This window comes from Gastrolobium bilobum, unplaced genomic scaffold (genome assembly GCF_033153095.1).
Source record: "Gastrolobium bilobum isolate Gb01-03AN ecotype WA unplaced genomic scaffold, APGP_CSIRO_Gbil_v1 utg15022, whole genome shotgun sequence".
Classification (NCBI taxonomy): domain Eukaryota; kingdom Viridiplantae; phylum Streptophyta; class Magnoliopsida; order Fabales; family Fabaceae; genus Gastrolobium; species Gastrolobium bilobum.
In genome coordinates, this window is record NW_026899864.1 from 64,394 (window position 1) to 66,127 (window position 1,734).

Sequence of the window (1,734 nt, forward strand, 5' to 3'; positions counted from 1 at the left end):
CATCCGATCATAAGTTTCACTTTTATCGGCCAACATAAAAACCCATACATGCCTACTATAGTCATCCACCACAGTTAAGAAATAATGTGCACCAGAAGAAGAAGAATTTTGATAAGGACCCCAAGTGTCACAATGGATTAAATCAAAACATTCTTTGCTGCGAGAAAAACTTATAGGAAACATTGATCTAGTTTGCTTGGCATGATGACAAACTTCACATGCCTTACATACTACTTTATTTTGCAAAGCTTTAAATTCTGGAACCAGAGATGAGATATCATAGGATGCATGGCCTAGCCTGTTGTGCCACAAGTCAATTGACTCTCCTGCTTGAACTGCCGAAGCTGAAGCACATGAAGGCTGAAACACATAGACTCCTTCATGAAGTTCACCCAAACCAATCTCCCTCTTCAGCACTTGGTCCTGCAAAATGCACTTTTTATCAGTAAATGTAACGCTACTGCTCTTGGAGTGAAGCAATTGGGAAACAGAGATGAGATTGCAGCGTAAGTTAGGCACATATAAAACATTTGACAAGCTGAAGTTTGTATTAAACACCATCGAGCTTTGTTTTGCAGCATAAGTAATAGAACCATTTGGTAGAGTCACAGATAAAGGGGGAATAGGTGTAATGTCAGCTAATAAAGCCAAAGTGCCTGTCATATGACGTGAGGCCCCACTATCAATGAGCCATTAAGAATGAATACGCTTACCAGATAATTTTTCATGTGACTGAGGCTGGTCTACCAATGTTAACAGTTTGTTCACAATTTCTGGGGTCAAAACGGAGTGTGCAGCAACTTGAGAAGAGGCAGAATGGGAGACGTCTGGAGGAAGAGAGTTAGCAGCAACTGGGTGTGAGGCATCCATTGCAAACGTCGCATGTGCATGCGTATAACGTCCTGCCGAACGTCCTCCCCTTCCTCGTCCGCGACCAGCACTCCTGTTTGGTGGAAAACCATGAACGTTCCAGCATTTGGAAGGGTCGTGATTGGTCCTGCCACAATGAGGGCAAGGTATTCTGTCTTTTGGTTTGTTAGGAACCATCCGCTGCTGCATGGACGTGTCTGACTGCTTCATGGAATCAGTTTGGGCTGAGTATCCCACTACCTGACTCCTCTCATCTTGAACGCGAGAAATACTACGATGGGTCTCCTCTTGAGTGACAATTGCGTACACTTTGTTGACACTAGGAAGAGGAGAAGTGTTGAGGATATGGGATCTCAGATTGCCAAATGTAGATTCATCCAGCCCCATCAAAAATTGATAAACGCGATCATGCTCTTGCTCCTCCTCGATTGCTTTGGCAATGGCACACTTATCACCACAATCGCAAGACTTGCGAGTTTTGCTGCCTTCCAGATCGTCCCATACAGCCTTGAGTTTGGTGTAATAATCACCAACGCTATCTCCATGTTGCTTGATATTGGCTAAACTGGATTTCAGTTGATACTGTCTTGGAAAGTTTTGCACTGCATACCTTTCCTCTAGGTCATTCCATAAGTCCTTGACGTCATCAAAGCACTTGATGAATGGTTGAAGTTTTGCATCAATGGTATTGTGAATCCAACCATTGAGCATCGAATTGCACATCTCCCAGGCGCGCCACTCTTCGGCATCATCCTCTCCTGGTTTCTTGACTGAACCGGTCACAAAACCCAATTTGTTTTTCGCCTTCAATGCGTTTTTCATGAGCTTGGCCCAGTTGTCATAGTTGGCCTCACCACGCAGCAT

General features: G+C 44.1%; 1 protein-coding gene across 1 annotated transcript; it reads right to left on the minus strand.

Annotated features, from left to right (window-relative positions):
- Window positions 1–693: 693 nt before the first annotated feature.
- Window positions 694–1,734, minus strand: LOC133294000 (uncharacterized). Its single transcript, XM_061492643.1, has one exon. The coding sequence runs from the start codon at window positions 1,732–1,734 to the stop codon at window positions 694–696; it is 1,041 nt and encodes a 346-aa protein (XP_061348627.1).

Coding starts and splice junctions, on each gene's coding strand:
- LOC133294000 (XM_061492643.1), bottom strand. CDS start 1,734: ATGCTGCGTGGTGAGGCCAACTATGACAACTGGGCCAAGCTCATGAAA.